We start from the raw sequence: 22831 nt of genomic DNA, 5'->3' as shown, positions 1-22831 counted from the left end.
GGGATCAGACTTGTGAAACAGTGGTCACTGGTTTGACTCTTTCCTCCGGCTTGAGACCACAAAAAAAAAAGGAAGTTACAGTGATGCCTTGATGATATTGACACAAATTTAAAATAGCATATGACTGGTACCAGTTAAGCCAAAATGATGGAAGAAAAAGAATAAATTTGCAGCTCCAAGACCCTTAGCGTCCTCTCCTTATATATCCAACTAAATGTACTATTTTTCACAGAATCAGTACTTTATATGTAAAAGACATGCAAATGCTGTTAAAAGAACTGAACAAAGCTAAGGCCATCGATGAGTGGACTGCCCCCAACCTAACAACAGAACCATGTAAAGCTCCACACTGTCACATGGTCTACTACCACCCAAAAGGAGATAAAGAAAAGCAGAAAATCAGTGATGTCCATCTTACAGAACTACCACTCTTTTAGTTCAATCATGGTGTAAACACCCACAAGCTTCTTGTGATGACAGAGAAGTAGAAGGCATGACTTTTTTTTTTTTTTTTTTTCCTGTGCCTAGGGTCAAGGGAAAAAGATTAACACATACATAAAATGCTCTTACCTGCTAGTTGTCCCACCATCATAGCCAGTTGAATATGAGATGAAAACTCTCTCCAAGTACAAGTAGGAAAGCTCTTTAGGTCTATGGTCAATAACAGAAACCCCAAAAACTCCCAACTCGATCATAATCTCTATAGGTGCAGCATTGTTCAGCTTCTTGCTCTGCATTTGAGTATTTCCCCAGATTCCAGTATGTGTTGGATACCTAATCTCTTTATTTGAGCTTGACCCTGATGTCCTGTCATCCATGAACCTGGCAACCTTGATATCACCCATTTCAACAACTAGGAACTGCAATCCTAGTTCTGGTTCCTCTGCAGAAATTAACCCAGTCCTTTCCAAATCGAGTTTCCACACGCTACCGCTATCATTACCAGCAACCTTAGCATCTATAATTTTTTGGCCATATGGATCCTCCCAAGAGAAGTTCGTAGTTGAAAGAGGTTGCAGCTGAATCCAGGCATCTTCACCAAATCCAGACTGGCGAATGCTGATTATTTTGCCACATGCTCTATTCTCAATTCTGTTCAACAAAATATTTCGCATGCTAGTCACTCTACATATATAGAAAGTACTAGGTTAAGTCGTACATATCAAACATGATGGAAATATACCTGATAGGACCATTGGTTGGTCCAAGACGGAATACAACGATAAAACGTGATCCTTCTTCATAGCCCCGAATTTCTGTCCTCAAAAATCTCCTATTACCGTTATGCCCCCTCAAAACCAGGCAAATGGTATCCTCTTTTACAATTTGAACAGGAAATGACCAATTGGTATCTTCTAGTCGGACCTATGGTATGTCAAGAGCACTCAACAAGTAAGTTTTCTATGATTATCATATGATCATTACAAGTATGTTAATCATGAATCAGATATTTTGTGCACATTGAATTTAGTGATTCTGTAGAAACAAAATTCAAATACAAACCACAGTGCCTTAATATATCAGGATTGGAAGAAAAATCTTTCACCATCATGTAATACTATTAACACTCTACCACAAGAGTCTCACCCCTAGCTTGGGAGACATTATACACTCAACTAATAGAGCCTTGCCACCACAACCAACTTAATTCTCTTGCTAAAAACTATCAAGTTGCTTACCAAAAACAATGCCAATGTGATGAAACATTTAAAACTCCATATAATATCAATATCTTTTTTTGATAAGTAAGCAAACATTTATTGAAAAAAAGAGTAAGGCGCCCCTAAGTACACAGGTAGTATACACAGGAGAGCCAAAGCTAACCCGCGAAAACCCAACAAAAACCACAGAAACCCTAGAAACTGAAAGAACACCCAAAATACAAACCACAGAAACTAATATCAATTTTGACAGTTACTATCATTCAAGGAAGGGTAAAGGAAATAGAGATCCAACAATAATTGTAATTTATTGAGCTAAATTCAAAGGAGAAACTCAGTAAAAAAGTAAAGGCACAAAGATGAGTGGTGAAACATGCTGAAGAGGTTAACATTATTGCAGCAATAACCAGTCCCCTAACCTGAAGTTTATCTAAACTGCCTGTTTCATGATGTACAAAGGAAATTCTTGAATCAGATGCATGAAGAACCTTTGGTTCATCTTCACTGCAAAACTTAATAAACATGTCTTGGCCAAGTCTGTTTGTAAATGTAATGAACGGTCGGACAGAAATGACCTAAAAAGAGAATAGTAAGTCAAAAACAACATTTACATCACCCCAGAGAAAAGTCAACAACAAGATAACATTATGAATAAGAAGCTCCTAACTTCTTAATTACCTTTGTAGGAACAGATTGATATGTGCATGGTTTTGTAGAAATAAAAAGCTGTATGCAGTTGCCATCAGCATCATAAGCATAGAGATCCAATGATCCATCCTAACAACAAAAGAAATGTGCCCTTAACGAACAGTCTCCCTTTGCTTAAATATTATGACATCATATAAGATTGATATAGGCAATACCATGTCACCAAGGGGAGAAAGATTTTTAACAGGTCCGAACCGTTCCTCGCCAGATTGAGCAATAGACACCGAAAGTCCCAATGTATTAAAATTCAAAGCAGAAGCTATTGTATGACCTTCAAATATTTCCTCTTCAGTTATTTCCTCAAATAAAACTTCATTTGTTTTCTTAGACTGAAAAGGAACAGAAAAATTCCATGTATGTTTCTTTCCTGGCATATCTAGAAGCCTGAATGTAAGTGGAGGACATCTAGCAACTGCAAACCAATAAGGAGCATAGACTCTAATGATCTTTGCCAGCAATGGTCGTTCTTTGTCATAATTTTGTTCAAGAATGATTTGAACAATCCTGCATATGCCATAGTTTAGGAGCACATTAGACAACAAAAAGAAAAGACTTCAAAATATAGGCAAAAATTACAAAATAAACAGAACTTAATAAATTTGATATAAATAATGAAGCATCTATTAGAACCTTCCAGATATTGAACTTCTCAAACGTATTGTTTTGGATGGAACTCCACGAGGATCAGATAGAGGAACAGCTTCCTATGACAACCCAAAAAATGCAAGGGTCAAATGTGACTACTACCGTATTACAATATAGACAGCATTGCAGCACTAAAGAACAAGGCCTATAAATCTTACATTTATAGGCAGCCATCCTCTTTGCGGAAGCAGTGAAAAGAACAAAGGCTTTCTTATGTCAGCTCTGTAAACCTTTACAGTTTTTCCTGGACCAAATATTCCTCTAGAGCAGGTAACAAAATGACCACTTTGTTGCATCTCAAGAACAGAATATTCAGCTGCAAGGGGAAGAAAATTGCTAATAGACAACGGGGACTTTACAACAAGAGTCCAGTCCTGAATAGGATCAGAATGAATGTCTTTTGCAATCTCTGTTGCTTGTATGCTCAAGCAGAACCACAATTTACGGGAACCACTTGATGAAGTTCCACTTATATGGGTGCAGTATAGCAGTTCCTCAGTCTCGATAAGAGTTGACACACATATTTCAGAACAAACCTTTGTGTTTCCAGAATCCTCTGGTTGACCAGGCCTATCCACTGCAGAACTCCAAGTATACTCATTAGAATTAGTAGGATTAGAAGGCCTTAATTGCAACATATACATTCCAGACTGCGACAAGCCAGAGAGAGGAAGTGGCACAGTGTCTCCGGGTTTCAATAATCCAATAGATATGTCCTGCTTTAACTCAAATGATATCTGTTTCCTACTCCTGATCCATCTCCTTTGCCTTGCATGGTTCACAAACTCCGAAGTATCAAGAGAATCGGGCCATTTTAGACTTTGAACATCTTGTGCGTAAACCCAACCATCAGGATAATTATTAGATGTCTCGTCCAAATGCCAATCATCAATCCATTCCCAACCTGAGGGTAACTCAACTCCTGAAATTGCCTGCATAAGTGAAGGTGATTAGACACAAGCCAGCAGTTCCAAATTCAGTCGTTGAAATTTCTAAAAGTGCCATGGTTCTGAAATAACTTTTAAATTATGTGATTGTTTTAGACCTAAAAAGCTGGAATTACTGTATGCAAGGTTGAAAACACAGTTTCTAACATGTGACGGTGATTGCCACAAGTTTTTTAGTTAAACAATACATTGCATTGTCATGTAATTCATTGTTCCAGTCCATTTTGGCAATGATTTGCCCAAACATTATGTTTATGGACTACATGATACAAATTCGAAAGTCTTAGCACCCCACCAAGTAAAATCATCGACCTTGTGACTGACATTCAGTCCCCCCAGTCTATTGGAGAAGCCTCAAGAGAGAGAAAGAGAGAAATAAAGCTACCTTTTGTCTCAGCAAAAGAAAAGTTTGTATTCTTGTCTTTATTTATTTTTGCTTTCTCCTTTGGGGAAGAATCTCTTTTGCGAGATAGTTAGATTTGAGTGTATTGGGGTTTTGGAAATGATTAGACAACAAGAGAAAATAGAACAAAAAAAAATCCATATTATTCACAAAAGGCTGACTGACTACGGAATTGAAGGATTAACATTTAACAAATAACAACTTAAGCAGACTAGCTGACAACAGCCCTTGTAGCCAAGTGTACCATCCCCCTTCAAAGTAATTAGAGGTTCAACCAACAGTGAGCCAGGATATCTGGGGTTAGTGGTTCATCCATCATATGGCGAGGAAAAAGAGTTTGACAAAAAAAAGAAGGAAAAAGAAAAAAAGAAGCCTACATGACAAATGCCCTAGAGCATGTGAGAAACAGCTTTAATAATAACTCACCAGATGGGAGCTTCCGCCTTCTGAGATATCTTGCGTAGATTGAACCAAGCACCCAACCCAGCCAATGGTCGGGTCATACTTTTCTGTTTCAAAATACTCATCTGTTTGAACTCTGTTACCATCAATTTGTACACCTTTAGGATTACTTGCATCATCTTGTGGTCTCATTGTCTCAGTGGAAGCTTTGGATACAAGGCACAAATCAAGTATAAAATCTGTATTGTTACGTATTGAAACCAAAGACCTAATATTCACATATCTGTTCCCATCCTTGACACTTACTTCACTGGCAACAACATCATTGCCAAACCGCCAACAAGCAGCACGTGCAGCATAGTTTAGCCTCACAGTAGTCCAAGGCCCTTCTTTGCTAGGACTAATCTGAATATGTCCAGATTTTCTGTCACCAACTGCAGGTTGATTACTGTTGTCAACTTCAGATCTGGGTGACAGGAGTATAGCGCATCTTATTCTCCCGCATGAGCCTTTACATTTATCACTCTGCACCATATTCTGCATAAGCATCTTAAGGTAAGAATAATTTTTTTTGAAGGTTGCTTCAAGATCAACCTATAAAGGATGCAATAATGTATTCAACCTTAGATATAAGAAGAACGGCAATCACAAAATCTAAAAAATAACATTCACCATAGATTCAGTTGAGGACAAGTCAATCGAGGTCAATTTGTTAACATAATCATGTGAATGTGAACCATCTTGGATGTTTCCTGCCATCTGCTTCAGGGGGGCTGAAAAGTATCCAATCGGATTACCTGTCAAACCAAAAGTGAAGTTTATAACGAAAACATAAAACATGGTTGATAAAGAATAACTACAATGTGTGGCTAAAGGAATTTATTTTGATTGGTAATGAGTTTTAGCTCAAATGGTACTTCCTCCCTTTGTAGCAAGGTGGAGGGTGAGGTCTGCTAAAGGAATTTATTTTCAGATTCTGAAAGGTAATATCTACATAAAATAATTATATTTGTAATTAGGTAAGAGATTCTAGACATTTAGAATATTAAGAGTTAGTCAATTGTACAAAGTATAAATGGAGGGCATTAAAAAACCATTCCTATCGTATGTGCATATCCTCAGCCAAAGCTGCTCTCTACCCCAGGGGAATTGGTACTTGCAGCAGTAGTTTACTACTTCAGACTTGTTTCTTATTTCTTTTTTTCCCCCCTTCTTTTTATCTTTTTTGCTTAATAGTAGACAATTTGAAATCTGCTTAAGAGCTCACATTATAATTCATTAGGGTTATCATGTGATACAAGAGTGCCAATGTTAAATTATCACTTATCCCAAAAGCTTAAGCTGATAGGAAGAGATAAATTTAATCATTTAATCAATACTTTAATACTCCCCCTCAGGTGTAGGCTCAAACTCCCTTTTAATAGGTGAGGTTCAACACGTGAAATATGTAATTGAAATGGGAGGTAAATGAAGGAGACATGGTTCGAACTCAGGACCTCTGCTCTTATACCATGTTAAATTATCACTCTTCCCAAAAGCTTAAGCTGATAGGAAGAGATAAATTTAATCATTCAACTTTAACAATCAAAAGGGTTAAAATCACTTTGCGTATATTGTAGTGACCAGAAAAACAGAAGATCAACCACTCTGTTGACACTATTGTTTCGTCTAAATTCTTCAATATCTACATTCAAAAATCAGATTTTTGAACTATTATTTTTTTTTGATACGTAATCTCATATCATTGAAAAGCGCAGAAGGGAGCAACCCTACATTATTTTGCATGACCACTAATTTCAAGGAACTAATTTTTTAGGTAACAATTGGGCCCAAAGGGGAACTCCTATGAGTATGTATGATTATTGTATTCAGCATTCACCTTATTAAAACAGCAAGGACCTTATTTAAAACTGCAGCGCACTATACCTTAAACTCATTAATCAGCAAATATGAAAGAGGATAATTGAGCACAAAGGGGAGCTCCCGTGAGGATGAGTGCACTAACACTTTACCGTGGACTTTATTAACCTTGCGTGGGTTTCATCTTGTTTTTTTGTAGTGCCTGCTTGCCTTTTTTAAAATTTAAGATTATCCTTCCTCATATCTTTCCTTAGCCACTTGAGACAATTCCCACCAAATTTAAAAAGATGGTCTTGGTGGCTTGGTCAATATTGATTTCCAATTACGAGGCTTCCATTTTAATGCTCAAATACATTTCTAAGTGAATAAGTAATGGTAAATACGGTATTCAGTTGCAAACAGTAACAAGCTGTTTTCAAGCAACCATTCCAATACCAAGAATAGACATCCTTAACATGTCCAAATCTTTGGAATTCATTAATACTTTGTTGACTCAGAATTACAAAGATTTACTTTAACTGATGCGGAATTTATCATTCTTTCCTAACATGAAAAACAGAAACAGGAAATTTTATGGTATCTAATTCAACAATAATAGACTTGGAAACAACACAGCAATTAGATAATAGATCTGCATACTGAAAGAAATACCTTTCCCCATGTCTGTCAAAATTAATTCCAAAGTGTAGTAGTCCTGTGCAAATTTGTCCAATAGGAAATTATTTCGTGGCCATGGGAAAAAAAAAGTTAGAACGAAATGCACAAAGAGTGAAGGCAAAATGTTATCAGAAAGATGACATCTACTATAAGTACAAGCTGAAATTATGTTGAGAATATGTAGAGAGAACTGATCCACTGTGTAGGACCTATACGCATTGATGTCCACACTAGGAAAAAGAAACAGTAGACAGAACTTGAGGGAACCAGATTCTCTTTTGCAGAATTGAAAAACAGCTACTAAAGGAGTAAACTTAAGTTAAATTTCTTCAAAATTAGTCTAAACATTGAAATCTTACTACTGACAAGCTTCAGGAATGAAATTTATGAAGTAGGTGAATTAAATGGTCTTCTCTTCTTAATAAACTCATATCTCAGGTAATGAAGGATGTGACCACTCATGAAAAGGCTCAACGGTAAAAGATACTTCCTTGAAAAGAAAATGTTAATAAGGTAAAAAGAGTTAAGAATGTGACAACTCATAAAAGGACACAACAGTAAAAGACATTTCCTTGAAAATAAATGTTAATAAGGAAAAAAAGTTATCTACATACCGGTGAATCAACTTTAAAGAAAAATACTTCATTCCAGTTGACCAATTCAAGATCAGAAGACAAAAAGTTATCTGAACTGTTTCCACATGTGCGTGCACTCTGTTGATGAAGCTGCCATTCAGTAGAGAGGCTTTGTTCTGGAGTCAGACGAATTGCAACCGTATATTGGTGGGAACTTAAGCCTTCAGTTCTTGGGAACTGCATTGCAGGTATATCCAAGTAAATGATTAATAAAAGAAAACTATTTGCAAAATAAGGATAGGTGTAAATTCATGCTCCCTCTATACCAAAATACTTGTCTTGGTTCAAAACGGTATGAGTTTTCAGGAAAATAAATATGGTAATTTTTCTAATTATGCGCTATGATTTAGGTTAGAGGTAAGCAATGTGACACTAGTTTGCTTTTAAAAAAAGGGAATGGCAGTATAGGAAAATGAAAGATAAGTGCTTCCACTTTTAGAAAGTGGACATTTATCTGTGACATTCCAAAAGAGAAAGACATCTATTTGAGACGGGAGGGGTAAAAGATATAATCATCTAAGAAGTACGAAGCCAATCAATAATAAAAATAAACATAATCAAAACAATAATAAAAAGAAACATAAAATCAAAACAAGAACTACAATTATTATAACATATATGCCCATGGTAACGAAATGAAAAAAATTAGCCAGCATCACATATTCTTCAGAAAAGAAAATTATTTCAGAATATTTGTTAGGAATTACATGCAATTACCTCCATAAAAAATTGAATAATTATAACTCATACCTGTGCATCCAGTATAATAATTGTCACCATTGTTCTAACTTTTCTGGAAAGTTTTCCTTTCAAGTGAGAATCTAACATGTTTTTGGAAACTGGAACTTTTACAGGCTTCATGTCCCCAGATGACATGCAAATTATATTTGGAAGTCCCCTTATTTCAGTAGCTCTAATGAAGATGTCCTGGCCAAGCTTGTTTTGTGGGATTATATGATAATTTCTCCGGTGATGGATGTCAGTGATAGATGTTCCATCAAAAGTTGGAGAAAATGTATCCTATTTGATGTAATGTACATGTCAGGGGAGTTGGGGAAGAAAAGAAAAGTGGGAATTTCAGCAGATACAGATATATAAATCGAATAAATGAAAAATAAAAAGTTGTGAATGAAAAAACAAACAATGAGAGGAGATACAAGAGACTTACTCTCTTTTTTTGATATTTTTGGACATTAATAAGATTATTCCAGCTTGCATAAGCTTGAATAATCATATTTGCATTAGACACTGAAACGTTTAAGTTTAGATCCCTAGTTGAGATAAGACGTAACTGAGAAGCTGCACCTGGGGCATTGAGATCATATTGATACCTACAAAAGTGACGATAAATTAGGAATGACTGGAAATAATAAACTAAAGGTAAAGGTAAATAAACTATCACCACTAAACTTTTGAAAGCATTCAAAAATATTTTAAAAACAAAGAAAAAGAGGGAAAATAAATAAAGGAAAAGCTTCCTTTCCAAAGACCTAAAGCCAGTAACGGAGAGATCAAGGTAATCATTAGATGATTGGTAATGCATGAAAAGTTGTATGCCCATTGCCTAATTCATTAGATGATTGATATTGCATACTTACTGGCTTTCTTTTTGGCAAGTAATAAAAGCTTTAACAGAAAAAAGAGGAAATCTATACATTTAAATATTATATATAGAATACCTCTAAAGGATTACAAGCTAACGTTCAAATAATCAACAAACTATACAAACTTGGATTGGTTTTGGAATAGCACTCTCAGTGAATTCTCCAATTTGGAGTCCACTTTTTTAGCCGACTTGGTGCGTTGTTCTTCTTGTAGCCAAGTTTGGCATTTCTTGAGAAACCGTCTTTCACTGCTTTAAAGAGCATCGTTCAGCCTTTTGTGAAAAGAGAGAGAGACTGAGAGAGACAATGCTGCATAGAGTCAGCGTGAAATAGAGATTGTGTTGCTGCTCTGTCTTAGTTTTTCTCATGTTTGTCACGCCACACAGCATAGAGAATTCAGAAAGTAATTTCTCTTTTGAGAGAGTGAGATTTGGATGTATTGGGGCTTTGAGTGGTTTTTTCCCTCTTACTGTTTAGACTTCATCTTTTGATAGTGCATTTTCTTTTGGTTGTCTCCGCTTGTAGATGTAGGCTTGTTAAGTCGAACCACGTAAATTTTGGTGTCTTGTGTGAATGGCTTGATTTCATTATGTTCTTTTCTTCTTCTTTGCGATCTGGAAATTTATTTGTCACAACAAATTGGTATTAGAGCTCAGGTCTTCTTTTTTTTTTTTTTTTTTTTTTTTTTTTTTTTGTGGGATAGCTACTGCAAAATTTGAAATAGAAAAGTTTGATGGTCATAATTGTTTTAGCCTATGCCTGCTTTGTTGCGAAAACAATATTTGGTGAAGATTTTGGATGGCGAGGCACCATCAACATCATCAAAGGAAGAAATTGCAGAACTTGAAGAAAAAGCCGACAAAGCAACTTTGTTGTCTCTTTCAGGTGGAGTTTTGAGAGAAGTCGCCAACGAAGAAACTGTTGTTGGACTTTGGAAGAAGCTACAAAGATTGTACATGAAGAAGTCCCTCACTAACCGTATGTATTTGAACCAACGATTATATATCTTAAAGATGAAGGAAGGTATAGACCTTTCTGATCATTTTGATGACTTTAATAAAAATATTTTGGATCTGAAAAATATTTATATTAAAGTTGATGATGAGGATCAACCCCTAATTTTATTGTGCTCATTAATGGATTACGTTGATAATTTCATTAATTCAATGTTGCACGGTAGAGATACCGTCTCCTTGGTGGATGTTAAGTCCGCTTTGAATTCTATGGAGTTAAGGACAAGATTGAATAAGAAAGGTAGTGGTAATTAGGCAGACGATTTCTTTGTCAAGCGTTGTTAGAAAAATTCCTCTAATTCTAGAGGTCGATCCAGTGAAAGGGAATCAGGTAAAGGAAAATCAAGAGGCCGATTGTAGTCGAAGTTGAAGAAGAAAGTTAAGTGTTATTATTGTAAAAAGTAAGGGGTAATTACGTTTTGCCCATATGAACTATCACCCCTTCTCAACATGGCACCATGAACTGACACTCTTGACATTCGGCCGCATTGAAATACCATTTACTAACGAAAAATCCCGCCGTTAGGGAATCTTGTTAAATCAGATGGAATATTTTTTTTTTAGATGTTAAATCTTGTTAAAGGACGGAAATACCCTCAAATAAAAAAAATATAAACATTAAAAAATTAGAAAAAACCAAAATTTAAAAACTCAATAAAAAATTAAAACATAAGAATTAAATAGAAACTTGAAAAAAAAAACTTTAATTTCATTTATTTATTTATTTTTTTAAAAAATTTCTAGAACTAGGGTGGGTGGCCTAATGACCCCCCAAACCCCTAGGGGGTGGCCGATCCACCTCTCCAAGCCCATAGGAGGTGGTCAAGCCACCCTCAAATCAACGGCGGTGGCCTAACCACTCCCAAAAAATTCACGGGGTCACCCAACACATGGGGGTGGCCGAACCACCCCTAGGAACCTTTTTATTTTATTTTATTTTATTTTTATTGATATTTTGATATTTCTTTAATTTTAAGGGTATTTTTTTATGTAAATTTTGTTCTACACTTGGGGTAGTTGCATCATTTCAAGTTTTTTAACGAGGTTGAATAACAGAAGTGGGGTTTGGTAAGTAAATGGTAGTTTAATATAGTCGAGTGCCAATTCATGGTGCCATGTCGAAAAGGGGTGGTAGTTTATGAGGGCAAAAAGTAATTACCCCTTATAATTAACATAAGGAATCATTCCACAATTAGGATCAGGAAATAATTCTTTTACCACCACCTCCCCAATCACACGTGCCAAAACCGAACTCACCTACCATTGACTTTTGCAAATTTCACAAGCCCACGAAATCTCACTAACCTACCCTAATACTTCACCAAATACTAAAACCATGAGGTATCACCAAAATCCAACGACCAATAACCTCAAGCTTTTATTTAGGTTCTCTTTTCTTTTCTTTTCTTCTTCTTCTTCTTTTTTTTTTTTTTTTTTTTTTTTTTTTTTTAATGCAATTCGACCAACTAGAGGTAGAAAGCAGTCCATATGTCTAGAGAGCTGGAGAAAACTCTTCTGTGTGAGGAAATAATTTGGAGACAGAAATCCAGAGCTTTGTGGTTGAAGGAGGGGGACAAGAACACAAATCCAGAGCTTTGTGGAGACAGAAATCCAGAGCTTTGTGGTTGAAGGAGGGGGACAAGAACACAAAATTTTTTCACAGGATGGCCAACTCGCGTCGCAAATTTAATCAAGTGGATTCTATAAGTATAGATGGTGAAATCTCCAAAGATCCAAAGGAAATTCAGGAGCATATAGTTCAATTTTACAAAAACTTGTATGTTGAGAATTCTTCTTGGCGGCCAAGGGTAGAGGGCCTTTCTTTTCTTTCAATTGATGAAGATGAGAGTAGCTGGATAGAGAGAGGGTTTGAGGAGAAGGAGGTGTGGGAGGTCATCAGAGATTTCAATGGAGATAAGGCTTCGGGCCTCGACGGTTTCACTATGGCTTTTTTTCAGAAGTGTTGGGATATCTTAAAGCATGACATTATGGCTGTTTTTGCAGATTTTCACTCTCGAGGCAAGTTTGAAAAGAGTTTCAATGCTACTTTTGTCTCTCTGATTCCAAAGAAGAATGATGCTGTGGATGTGAGTGATTTTCGGCCTATCAGTCTTATTGGGGGAATTTACAAGATTATTTCCAAAGTCCTTCCGAACAGGTTTAAATCAGTGTTGGGTAAGATTATTTCAAACACCCAAAATGCGTTCATTGGTGGTCGACAAATCTTGGATTCAGTGCTTATTGCTAATGAATGTGTGGATAGTCAAATCCGTTCAGGGGATTCTGGGTTGTTGTGTAAGCTGGATCTGGAAAAGGCCTATGATCATGTGAATTGGGACTTCTTACTTTACTTATTACAACGTTGTGGCTTTGGGGAGAAATGGAGAGCTTGGATTCGTTTTTGTATCTCTACGGTGAGATTCTCCATCCTTGTCAATGGAACTCCGACGGGTTTCTTTACTAGCTCTCGTGGGTTGCGACAAGGTGATCCTCTGTCGCCTTTATTATTTGTGGTGGTTATGGAGGCTTTGAGTCGGATGCTGGCTGCTGCGATGGAGCAAGGTTCGATGACAGGCTTTATTGTGGGACATAGTGAGTCAGAGGCAATAGTAGTGAATCATTTATTGTTTGCTGATGATACGTTGATTTTTTGTGGAGCGCAAGAAGAACAAATTCGACATCTGAGGTGCATTTTTCTTTGTTTTGAGGCAGTTTCGGGATTAAGGATTAATTTAGGAAAGTCAGAAATTGTTCCTATTGGTGAGGTGGAGGATGTTGAAGGGTTGGCCCAACTTATGGGTTGTAGGGTTGGATCGCTGCCTATGACATATTTGGGTATGCCTTTGGGTGCCTCTTACAAGTCCGTTCTTACTTGGAAAGGGGTGATTGAGAAAATGGAAAGGAAACTGGCTGGTTGGAAGCGTATGTATTTGTCAAAGGGCGGTCGGTTGACTCTTATTAAGAGCACGCTGTCCAATATCCCCACGTATCTCTTGTCGCTGTTCCCTATTCCTTTGAGGGTGGCTAATCGTCTTGAAAAAATCCAGAGGGATTTCCTATGGGGTGGCATAGGGAATGAGGCCAAATTTCATTTAGTGAAATGGAACAGGATTTGTACTCCGTTGCATTCAGGTGGGTTGGGAGTTCACAACCTTTCCCTGTTTAACCAAGCTCTTTTAGGTAAATGGTTGTGGAGATATGGTAGGGAGAGAGAGGCTCTATGGCGTTTGGTGATTGACGCCAAATTTGGGAGCCTAAAGGGTGGGTGGTGCTCTATTGAGGTGTCGGGTTCCTATGGAGTAGGGGTTTGGAAATATATTAGGAAAGGGTGGGAGAAGTTTTGCAATTATGTTCGGTTTGTGGTAGGGGATGGATCATATATCAGTTTCTGGCATGATCGGTGGTGTGGGGAGATTTCTTTGAAGCTTTGTTTTCCAGTTCTGTATAGTCTTGTGAGGAACAAAGCGGCTATGGTGGTAGATAATATGGCCGTTCATAATGGCAATATTCATTGGAATGTTCTCTTTACGCGGCAATTACAGGACTGGGAGTTGGAGATGGTGCTCTCTTTCTTCGAGCGGTTGTACTCCACTCCGATTCGACAAGGAGAGAGTGACAAGTTAGTTTGGAACCTCTCTACAAGGAGCTATTTTGAAGTGAGGTCATATTATGAAGCACTTAGTCGGAAAGAAGGTCCATCATTCCCGTGGAAGAAGATATGGTGTGCTAAGGCTCCGACAAGGGTGGCGTTCTTTGTATGGACTGCAGCTTTAGGAAAAATTTTGACTCATGACAATCTACGAAAGAGGAATATTGTGGTTATTAAGTGGTGTTGTATGTGTAAAAAGAAGGGGGAGTCTATTGATCATCTGTTACTTCATTGCGACACCGCCCGTGAGCTTTGGAGTTTTATGTTTTCTTTATTTGGAGTTGAATGGGTTATGCCACAATCGGTGATGGGTTTGTTGACTACTTGGGGTGCTTTTCAAGGGCATGGCCTAGCAAAAAATGTTTGGCGTTTAGTTCCTCACTGTGTTTTGTGGAGCATTTGGAGGGAGCGGAATGCGAGGCTTTTTGAAGATGTCGAGACTGTAATGGTAGTTTTAAGGAAGCGTCTTCTTAACACGCTATATCTATGGATAGCTCCCCACCTTTGCCACCTAGGTGTTTCTACTTTTGTAGACTTTCTTAATTTATTAGTTGTTCCTCCTGTTTAGGGGCTCTCTTGTATACTTCCCGTGTATTAGGGTTGCGCCCCTCAGCGCTTTTTTATTGAAATTTAAATTACTTATCAAAAAATAAAAACAAGTGAAATCCCTAGGTGTTATTGAGTCTTTGCTAGTCCAAGTATCATTGTTGCAGAATGTATATTGACACAGCATTAAATATAAGGGCAACATACAAATGACTTTCCTACGGTTATACTTTATTATATATTACCTCCAATTCTCTTGAATTCTGTCACTAAACCTCTTTATGATTTGGAGAAATGAAAATGTCTTATTCTCTGCCTCAATTAATGGAATCTTGCACATAATGTGCACGTGTCACAAAAAACACGGAATTTGGACCTTAGTTGACCTTTAGAATGGGCGAGATTAGAGTTGTTCTGTTTCCAAAATCACGAACTGAGTTGTTTAGTCTCTTTCATGAAACTTTAAGCCCATTGAAGGCCATCTACAGGATAAATTTAGTGTTTCAACAAGAAGTGTGCATCATATGAGAGAATCTGTCAGTTGGGACAGAAGACGGGAAGCTTTCGTGATGGTTCTCAAAAGACAGAAATTAATTTATAACTACCACTACTTATGAGGAGGTAATTTGTAGCATACCCCAAAAACAATTTGATGCATAAAGTACAATAAATTACCTTACCAACCCATCAACCGGCTCAACAAGAGGCTCCCAAGAATCATACTTATCATTATACGATTGTGCAGCCAAAGAGAAGTTGACACTGGAACTCAAATAGTCAGTTCTTCCATGCAAACCAAATCCTATTCCACTAAAAGATACATTCAACAATGGCACCATCTGCAAAATTCCAGAAAAGAGAATCAATAGGGACATTATTGCAAGCAAATGGCAATATTGTTATAATACAGGTACCTGAGTTCTAAATCATAATCACCATCTGATAAGGAACAGTTAACATTTTTAAACAGCAAAGAATATAAAGTATTCTGTTAGAATGTAAAGAAAATAGGAATACATAGGTTCATTTGACGCAACAAACAACACTAGATTCAAACATTGAAGAAAATAAGACAGTCCTATTTGTGTTTGGGTTTTTGGGTTTTTCGGGTGTTTTTTTTTTTCTCTTTCCCCTCTCTTTCTTGTAATGGTGTCCTTTTTTTATATTTCCTGTATGCTTAGGGGCACTTTTACGCTGTAATAAATTTCTCTACTCATCAAAAAAAAAAAAAAAAACAGTCCTTGCATTCTCCATAGAGCCTCATGTAAGCGGGAAGACATAAGGTGTAAATAGAACAGATCTTTGCATTACTCGCTAGGAAGCCTTACAAGAAAAAAAAAAAAAAAGTATTGAAAGTTGGCCTTATATTTCAACATTACACCTACAACAATAACTCCCAGAAAAGAAAGGCCATTCTTTAGCAAGTTTAGCCCTCACAAACTACTTGAAAATCAATGCAACTCAATGGAAAAGGTCATAGAACCTTTTCCAATAGACATTTTTCCAGTAACTAATAAAATACATACTTTTTATTATCAATATAGATATCTGTTTTGCAAAGAGAAAATGCACAAGGTGTTCAAAAGGAAGTATGATTTATTAATATGACAAGTGAACCTCGAAAAAAAAAGATCACTAGGATAAATTTGCGATGAGTTCCATATGGTTTTGTCAAATTACGAGCGCACGTCTAGATAAAGACAAGCCTCAAGGAGAGACTGTCGCATTTTTGCGTCACATCTGTCCCATAGTTGAACAAAGTGGTCCCCATGTTTCAATTTGGATGGCTGTCAATAATGGCCTTTATATGCTGGATAAGGTAAGCATATTTCGCCCAGACATTTCGCCTACTTGCGTACTCTCCTGCTCTCATAACGAGTCCATTGAGCATTTCTTTTTTGGTTGTGAATTCGTGGACTGGATTGTGACTGCTCTTTTCGCTAGACTGGGTCTTAATAAGCATCCCTCCTCCAGGTTTCACCCCAGACACCTTAAACAAGTTCGGCTGCAAATTTTGAAAACTTCACTCACGGTGCTTTCACTTGCCCTTACAACTCATCTCACCCTTTTGTGCGGTCCCCATACAGTCGTAAATAAATGAATGTAAGCATTTCTTACATTTGCTATCAGAAGGCTCCCCTAAACAAGATATGTTTGCACTCAATTCGTTAACAATTATTTAACTAATTACCATACTGAGGCATATATTTAACCAACACTGATTTTCAAACACAACAGGTGGGTTTGACATTTTATTAATGAAATTAAATGAATCGACTCGGATTAGGAATTCTCACCAAGCCACTATAGTCATCAAAGAGTGCTGCAGAAAATGTCGAAATTTTTGCATCAATGATAGTATCATCTGAACCACTTGGTACACTTGAATCTGCAAGCTTTAATGCAAACCTTCTTGGAGGTCTTTTAAAACCACTACGGACAATGAACGTTCCCAACTCATTACCAACCAGCCAAATACTAAATGGCTCTGCTATAATCTTGGCATCGGTTGTATCCCATATGCTTTCCTCCAGAAACTGATCCCCAGTGACCATATCACTGCGCATACATCTCAATGCGCTGAATTCATGCTGCTTTGGGGTGCCCTTACATGCAATACAACCTAATGAAACAAAACCCGGCGGAGATTGAGGTAGCCAGAAAGATACACTCTCCATTCCTTTCTGTTTCTTGATTTTCCCAGCAGGCTGGAAACCCAGAGGTGCTTTGAAAAGCTCTTCATCGTCATGAAGAACAATGCAAGTATTTGGAGGCTCATACCTAGGTCCAGATAAGAATCCATATATAATATTAATTCATTAAAACATGGACATTTATTAATATGAAATTCACAAGTATAACTTACTCTTTGACAGCAATATCACCAAAATATACCATCCCCTGCGGGACAACAGGGCGCCATATGGATAGTTTCTTCCTTGAGTTTGAGCCTTGATTCCACCATAATAATGTAAAACTAGCGACAGCTTCGAAACGCCGGCCAGTGTTTATAGTTGATCCTCCTGACTGTTGGATTTGTCTATGACTAGAAGGAGAAGCTTGGGAATCTGAACTTTTGGATGCTGTTGCAAACTCTTCTGACAACCCAAATATTATATGACGCAAATCATATGCTCTAGCTGTTAAGCCAAAAATAGCAGGATCTGCTGGCAAGAAAGTGCCAACAGAATTATTCACACGCCAGAATGACAAACTTGGGAGGGATCTACAATTCAGCCATGAAAGAAGACATCAAAATCATGATTTTATTGAATCTCTAAGCGAGTATTATGCTTAATATAGATTTTTAGTCCATTGATATTAGGACTGATGATTTTCCCACATAATATCAGAGCATTGTCCCCTACAAGGTCCTTGGTATGAGTCTTGGTAACCCACATTCCTATAATTACTTCCCATGTACTAAGTCTGCATGTCAGAAAACTTGGAATGTAGCATGCTTATGGATATATTGTTGGTCTACTACCAATCGGCTTAAGTTTTGGGGACTGATAGTTCTCCAACAAAAGCGAGTGGTTGTTCAGGTGATACTACTCCATAGAGGAATTAGCAACAAGAATGGCATACATGCATGCATTCAATATAACACCTAGCTTTACAATGTTCCAAGCATACATATGGCAATCTGACATCATGTTGGATGACCAACACCATCATACAGAACAATTTCTAAACAGCTCGCAATACAATATTAACTGTTACTAAAAAAAACCCCACAGCGCCACAAGTTACGTAAAAGCATGTCATACAAACTGAAATTATGACAGAAAAATTTTTCTTGGAAATTTCACATACCTATCAGTGGTGCTGATTGTAATACAATCCCTCTGGGAACAAGGACAAACTAAAGAAGCCAATATGCAAAAAGCAGAAGACAGTGGTGGCTGTGTTCTTCCAGGAGAAACCACACAGCCCAACGCAACATAACCTTTGGGCGCCTCAGGGAACCAAATTGAACAGTTGCTGTCTCCTTGACTGCTGACACCATATGATGGCACGTCAGAAATATTTATCCCTTGATCAGAAATGTTCCCAGAAGATAAAGGTGACCAAATCAGTTTGAAAGATATTGGTCTTTTAACTCTAACAAAGTTGGTATTTACAACAAGCACTCCTTTTGTAGGTGGCTTTTCCCTGTCATATGAAGGCTGATGAGTCAACATTGCAAAGAAACAATTTAAAAAGCATTTATCATGAAGAAGAAAAAGAATAAATCTCTACAGGCAAAAAAAATTAATAATAATAATCTCAAGAAGCAATGTTAGCAAGAGATTTCACTGACAATGGTGTTAGATAGTCCCCAAGAACTGCAAAACCAGGTGGTGCATGAGGTCTCCAAAAGGCATATATCTGGTCACAGTACGGATCTGCAGGGTGCAACACACAGCCAACAAGTCATCAGTAATCAGACAACTGTCATTTTATTGTTCCAACCTTGTCAAATTAAGAGCATGTTGACGTACATTTTATTGTTCCAACCTTGTCAAATTGGGAGCAGACTACTGTCATTTTCTTAGAAGTCATCCTTAAAAACGCCAGAAAGTCCTCTTCAACTGCTAAAAACAGTCTCAAGATGCTGAATGAAAAACTCATGAATATATCTGAAACAGATAAATGTATATTGGTCTTTCCAGAAGCATTTGAATACATAATCGAGGTGTCAAAAGGCTCCAATATCCTGATTCCATTACTCTCCATACTCAAGCCAAGTGCATTTGCGCTCATCTCAACAGTATCACCCTTCAAAACAAGCCTGGCAGTAGCATGAGCACATCAAATATCATCTTTATACCATCTTCTCATTACCTCATTACATGTTTTCCTAGACATCCAGTATCTTGAAAACTAAAAGCAATATGACATTCAGTTTAAGAAAAAGGGGAAAAAAGGAACATGTGTCCTTTATATCATCATGGAAACAATGTTAAAAGGCCACCTAGGTGTTTCTACTTTTGTAGACTTTCTAAATTTATTAGCTGTTCCTCCTGTTTAGGGGCACTCTTGTATACTTTCCGTGTATTAGGGTTGCACCCCTCTGCGCTTTTTTATTGAATTGATATTACTTATCAAAAAAAAAAAGTTCATGTTAACATTTTGTAAAATATGTCAATTTGCAGTTAATTTATGGGCTAAGAGCTCTTAAAATATAATTTTTGTGATAAATTAATATTTAGGATCACAAAGAAGTAGTAAAAGAATTGAATAAAATAAGCCAATCACACATAACACCAAAATTGGCGTGGCTCAACTTAACAAGCCTATGTCTACGGGCGGAGATTACCAGGAAAAAATTCGACCATCAAAAGATAGAGTACAAAATAGTGATCCAGAAAAACTACTTAGAAAACAAAGTCCTAATATATCCAAATCTCACTCTTACACAAAAGAGAAGTTTTTGACAAAAAAGAGCTAATTTTATTACCAGCACCGTCCATTCGGTTAGGGAAGAGAGTAATAGACTCCTCCACACACAAAATACATTGGCTTTCCCTTTATAGCCACCGATTCAGAAACACATCAAGTAACAAATATATCGATTGAGTGTTCATTCCACAACAACAACGGAGGTATGCTTGTTTTAATACAATTTATTTACAAATGCTATGATCTAAATGAGGACATGTTGCACAATAAATCTAACAATTGGTATCATAACTTCTTTTTTTCTTAATAACAAGGAACCCCCCAAGACAGGGTCACTTCATGTACCCACCTTTAAAGGATAAACCCCAGACCTGTGTAATGCACCCCACCACACATGTATTGATTGAGAAGCAAACTACAAATGTACGAATGTAAATCTTTCTCTAGTTCTCTAGAGCCGCACAACTATACTACAAAATTGAAGAACTGCTTCTACCATGCAGCCTTACAAAACTGTGAGAGTGTGCGGGCCTCTTTTTCTGCTCATATTCTCCTTGAATGGTTGAATACCCTTTTTCTATATGCTCTCTCTCAAAGTTGGTCAAGCTTTTGTTTTTCTATGGAGAAGGGTAGGAGAAGAAGTGAAAGTTGGTTAAAACACCAAATCCAAAAACAACTTGAAAAGAAACACCAAGTGGGGCGCTCATGACTTTGAATGTCAAGTCACATCACAATCATGATTTAACAAAAATAGTAATAATGGAAAATGTATACATATATCAAATTTGAGCATCATGCATCACAAAAACAAAGTATCAAATTTCATTTCGGTCAGTCAATTTGGTAGGCTCACAATTGATCTACCTTAAACATGATAAAAAATGCGATACAAAATTGAACAAGATAAAGTACCTATTCAATGTATACATTTCTAATAAATGAATGAACGCATATGATGTTCACAAATAAAGCATGCATGTATTGCTAGAGAGAAGACAACATGTCCTAAAAAACTCATCATGATAATCGCTAACATAACAATAAAACTAAGTAGACGAAAAAAATCAATATATGACTAAAACACACCACAAGACAGTGAAAAAGTGAATTCCTCTCCACTCATATACACCATATCAAACAAGATGGAATTGCTTTCCAAGCAACTAGGCTCAACCCTTCGCCAAACTCCTAACCCCAACAAGCCAACAAGTCAAACAGAGAAAAAAACCATGGCCCAATCATCATGCACAACACAACAATGAAAAAATTTGATAAATTCAATATCCAGGTACTTTTAAAGGTAACTCTTTGTGTAGACTGTAGAAGGACATTTTTCATCTACTTCCAAGGAATAACACCAAGATTCAACAAACCGTTCACAAAAATGTGTAAATTTTAGTATTCAAATATGAAAAACTGTTAAATTACCACTTATTCCAAAAGATTAAGCTTATAAGAATGGATGAATTTATTCATTTAATTTATATTCTAACACTTTCCGCGTGTAGGCTCAAACTCTCTAATAGGTGAAGCCTAACAAGTGAAATATTTTATGGAAATGAGAGATGAGTGACAAAGACATGCAACGCAACCTAGCTTTAATACCATGTCAAATCACCACTTATCCCAAAAGCTTAAACTCATATGAAGGGATGAATTTAATCATATAATTTATATTCTAACAAAAAAACTACAGTAGCTGTAACCGGCATTTAGACTAACAGGCTGAAGAGAACTTTAAATTAGATATATACCAATATCTCTCAGTACTCCCAGCACTGAGCACTTCAGAAGATCAAAATATTGCCAATTTCAATCAATGATAAGCACTTAAGAGGAACTGACCTGCAAAATGCATCCAGTTGCGCATGCAAAAGTTGGCTAGTGAGAATTGGTGATTCCTCAACATCCTTTGATGTATTGTAAAAGGTCAGCTCTGGGCCAATAGCCTGCAAAGAAATATCAAGACTACAGAGATAATACAGATAAAGTATTCAATGATATCATCGATATCAACTTAACATAAAATTGAGTAGAAGTAAGGGCTGTAAAATGAACCAAGACACTCAGAAGCAGCAGAGTCTCTGTTCAATTCTTTGTACATATAGTGCATTTATCTGACTAGGTCAAACGAAAATTAAGATTTTGATCGCTGAACATGTGTAATTCGCAGTTTGTGCAAATCTGTATGATACAGATTTTGATCGCTGAATATGTTTTAGTTTTCCTTTGCCAGCAACTGCCCTCTTTCCCTTGTCAGACATACAAACTATAGTGCATTTGTTATGAAGTGTTCACAAACATATTCATTGTCAAGGAAATTACAACCAAGTCACAGCTAATGTTGAGACCTCTGTGAATTTTGAATGAAGTATATAAAAAAAAAAAAATCGACAGAGAGAGGAAATGAAGCAATACTTAACCTGCAACTCAATGATAAACTCTGTGGACCTGTCGGCTACAATATCTTGAGCTGGTACATCATTGATACTTTCTGTTGAAGAACTAGAATGGGGAACTTCATTATCTTCCTCCAAGTAGACCTGATCATCCTCCAACGCAGAATAGCTACTGTTCGCTCCAAGAAATACACAAGAATCCAAGTACTGCCCATTCTACACCAACCAAATAATAGAAGTGGTTAGAGTTCTGGGCAAGTAAATACTACTGCCTATATTCGAACTGACCATAAACAAATAAAATATGTAGGTAAAGT

At 36.9% G+C, this 22831-nt stretch overlaps 1 protein-coding gene across 2 annotated transcripts in view; it reads right to left on the bottom strand.

Annotated features, from left to right (window-relative positions):
* Nucleotides 1–22831, bottom strand: part of LOC133854422 (uncharacterized) — a 79104-nt gene that overhangs the window by 10623 nt on the left and 45650 nt on the right. For both annotated transcript variants that reach the window (XM_062290623.1, XM_062290624.1), the window contains exons 33-53: nt 22539–22730; nt 21961–22064; nt 19215–19504; nt 19034–19118; nt 18547–18885; nt 17597–17956; nt 17028–17511; nt 15406–15569; nt 9087–9249; nt 8669–8938; nt 7898–8095; nt 7278–7320; nt 5439–5563; nt 4791–5303; nt 3173–3946; nt 3000–3073; nt 2525–2873; nt 2340–2438; nt 2081–2236; nt 1184–1365; nt 571–1092 (exon numbers count right to left, since the gene is read on the bottom strand). In XM_062290623.1, coding sequence (XP_062146607.1) covers nt 571–1092; nt 1184–1365; nt 2081–2236; nt 2340–2438; nt 2525–2873; nt 3000–3073; nt 3173–3946; nt 4791–5303; nt 5439–5563; nt 7278–7320; nt 7898–8095; nt 8669–8938; nt 9087–9249; nt 15406–15569; nt 17028–17511; nt 17597–17956; nt 18547–18885; nt 19034–19118; nt 19215–19504; nt 21961–22064; nt 22539–22730 — 5486 coding nt within the window. The remainder of the gene's footprint in view (nt 1–570; nt 1093–1183; nt 1366–2080; nt 2237–2339; nt 2439–2524; nt 2874–2999; nt 3074–3172; nt 3947–4790; nt 5304–5438; nt 5564–7277; nt 7321–7897; nt 8096–8668; nt 8939–9086; nt 9250–15405; nt 15570–17027; nt 17512–17596; nt 17957–18546; nt 18886–19033; nt 19119–19214; nt 19505–21960; nt 22065–22538; nt 22731–22831) is intronic.

The sequence above is a fragment of the Alnus glutinosa genome, chromosome 13 (assembly GCF_958979055.1).
Source record: "Alnus glutinosa chromosome 13, dhAlnGlut1.1, whole genome shotgun sequence".
Lineage (NCBI taxonomy): Eukaryota > Viridiplantae > Streptophyta > Magnoliopsida > Fagales > Betulaceae > Alnus > Alnus glutinosa.
This window is presented reverse-complemented; position numbering and strand designations above follow the sequence as displayed.